At 34.9% G+C, this 2,816-nt stretch overlaps 1 protein-coding gene across 1 annotated transcript; it reads left to right on the top strand.

Moving 5' to 3' along the window:
- Window positions 1–701: 701 nt before the first annotated feature.
- Window positions 702–1,581, top strand: LOC123210513 (60S ribosomal protein L22-2). Its single transcript, XM_044628913.1, has 3 exons — window positions 702–855; window positions 934–1,199; window positions 1,296–1,581. The coding sequence occupies exons 2-3, from the start codon at window positions 961–963 to the stop codon at window positions 1,438–1,440; spliced, it is 384 nt and encodes a 127-aa protein (XP_044484848.1). The 5' UTR covers window positions 702–855; window positions 934–960; the 3' UTR covers window positions 1,441–1,581.
- The last annotated feature ends 1,235 nt before the right edge of the window (window positions 1,582–2,816 follow it).

Raw genomic sequence — 2,816 nt, 5'->3', positions numbered from 1 at the left:
ATATTCACTTACAGATTTAAAATTTTGTAAGCGTAAATGAGTCCATTCATATTAAGCCATTGACAATGTTATTAATTTATGATGATTGAATCTTTATTTCGGATTTCTCCATAATTCTAGTGGGTCAATAATATCTACGTATTCTGCTCGTAACCTTTCGTGGATATGATGACGAAGGAAAACAGTAGTTTTAGATTTATCCTGCTAGGATGTTTAATTTTTTTTTTAATTATTTCTCCAAGGCTCATTGATTATAGATGGAGAACTGTGTCCAAAGTCTATTCAAAGTAATTTTTTTCATCCAATCGAAGGGTAACATATTAAAATTTTACAAGATTTGTTATTTTTATCCACTACAAATTGATGAAAGAAATAAAAATTAATGATATAATGAGAGAAAAAAATTAGTGTGGGGGGTAGGGTATTTATACAAAAAGTTTTCACCAACTCTCCTTGAAATTGCATACCTTAGTTTACTCATACAAAAGGCATTAAATTTCCTTCTTCAACTTTCCACCTTCACCATCTTGTAGCCCCCATTTCATAAATGCATTCCCATGGCTTTACTTGATTTGATTAGGTGGAAAGCCCCCTGGATATGAAACAAAAATGAGTTTTTTTTTTTTTTTCAAAAGCTTTTAAATTTTCATTTCTACTTTAACAATCCGGACAAAAATTTTTGGCCCAGCTATCAATTGGATCAGGTCCGATCCGAATATTAAATCTGCAGCCCATATTTGTCGGCCAATTTTTCATCTCGTAGATGCAGTAGCTAGTACGAATAAATAAACCCTAACCCTAATTCTCAAAAGTCTCTATCTCTCTGCGGCGCATCAAAACCCTTTCATTTTACAGGTCTCTCTTGTCTCTCCTTTCTTTTTAGCTTGCTTTTGAGCATTTCAAGTTTACTGTTTTCTAATTTTTGTTTTTCAGAGGTTGAATCAAGGAGAGTAGGTGAAGATGAGCAGAGGAGGAAGCGGAGCGGCCACTGGGGCCAAAGGAAAGAAGAAAGGAGCCACATTCACCATTGACTGTGCAAAACCAGTGGAAGATAAGATTATGGACATCGCCTCACTGGAAAAGTTCCTCCAAGAGCGTATCAAAGTTGGCGGCAAAGCCGGCGCTCTCGGTGAGTCCGTAACCGTCACCCGTGAGAAGACTAAGATCACTGTCACCTCAGATTCCAACTTCTCTAAAAGGTACGCGTGTTCCGTTAACTAAAAGTTATGTATTTGTTAGTTTACTTAGTAATTTTGCTTGATTGAAACAAGTTTTTCGGCTTTGCCCTTTTGTAGGTACCTGAAGTACTTGACAAAGAAGTATCTGAAGAAGCACAATGTGCGAGATTGGCTCAGGGTAATTGCGTCCAACAAGGACCGTAATGTTTATGAACTCAGATATTTTAACATCGCTGAGAACGAGGGTGAGGAGGAAGATTAAGTTTCTGGTTCTGAGTTTAGGATTGATTTTCTGCTTTTTTGGGAATTGACTGTATGAATTGTTTTGCATTGCTAAATCAAATTTAAAGTTATTATGATCTTATGGAATTTTATTATTAGTGCATCTTCTAAATTCTGATAAGGATATGCTGTCTGGGTTTATCATTTAACGCTGTAATTGTTGAAACACGACCAGCAAATCTTACTACATAAGTTTTTCCTTGATAGGGTTTTGATGTTGTAAGCTTGTTAATCATTTCTGTGTTGAATTTGATGTGGTTATTCATAATGGTAGTTATTCTTGTAGATATAATCGTATTGTTGCTGGATTAATTGGAATTTGGAGTTTTAGGTATTGTATAGGTTTGAATTTGGATTCACGGTTTTAGGTACCCTTATTAGATATGATTTTATTCAATTCTTTGCCTGTCCATATAGCCTATCTTGTCTTGTCAGATTTCTTAGGTCAACTTTGACATGAGAAGATGAGTTGTGTTAAAAAATGTTGAGTTATCTCAGAGCACAGTATCTTTGACCTGCACCTACTGTGCTATAAATGTTTCTAATTGCTTGAATTGTATTCTTCCAGCATGTATTATAAGGGCTTAAAATCGATCTTTATGGCTCACCCTTTTTTTCAAAAGCTGCATCTTTTGGCAAATGGATTAGTCAGTGCTAGATGTCTTCATAATGGAAAGTCCCATGGTCCTACCGGTGGTGTATTTCCTTTTGATTGATCTGCGGCTAATGTTGAGACCTATATTTAGGTCCCAAAAATTGCAGGTACAGGATTGATCATATTTTGCTTAGTTTATGCCTTACAAATGTATGACATTTAGTTTTGTATTTCTCTTATAAGTAAGTTGAATTTGAACCAAACTTGCTTTTTAGCTCTACTTGTATGAACCTGAAATGAGTTTAGCTCACATGTGGTTGAGCTTGAGTTTGAAAGTTTAATATTATCGAGTTCAAGTTTGAGAGTGTTTGACTCACCAAACTTGTGGGCTTAAAAACAATTAATTTGAATTGATCAAAACAATATTGTTTTAATCAATATATATTGAAATAACATTGTTTTAGCTGTTTTTGGTTTTGCCACAGTATTAAGCCAAACTAAAAGTTTAGTTTGCGCAGCACTATGGTTCAACTTGATTTTGCTATAGTATTAAATGAAACTCAAAGTTCAACTCGACTCGGCTTTGATTGTAATCAAACTTGATTATAGCTTTTTTCAAGTGAGTTGAGCTTGAACTTTGAGGGGAGCTATGCATTCATGCTTGATTTCCCTCAAATCAAACCAAACTTGAGGTGATCCAAATTCAAAGTCAGTTTGATTTGATTCCGTTCTCTGTCTAGCTTACTTATAGGTTATAGCTC

This window comes from Mangifera indica, chromosome 3 (genome assembly GCF_011075055.1).
Source record: "Mangifera indica cultivar Alphonso chromosome 3, CATAS_Mindica_2.1, whole genome shotgun sequence".
NCBI classification, from domain to species: domain Eukaryota; kingdom Viridiplantae; phylum Streptophyta; class Magnoliopsida; order Sapindales; family Anacardiaceae; genus Mangifera; species Mangifera indica.
The sequence above is the reverse complement of the archived record's forward strand: the minus strand, read 5'-3'. Positions and strand labels throughout refer to the sequence as shown.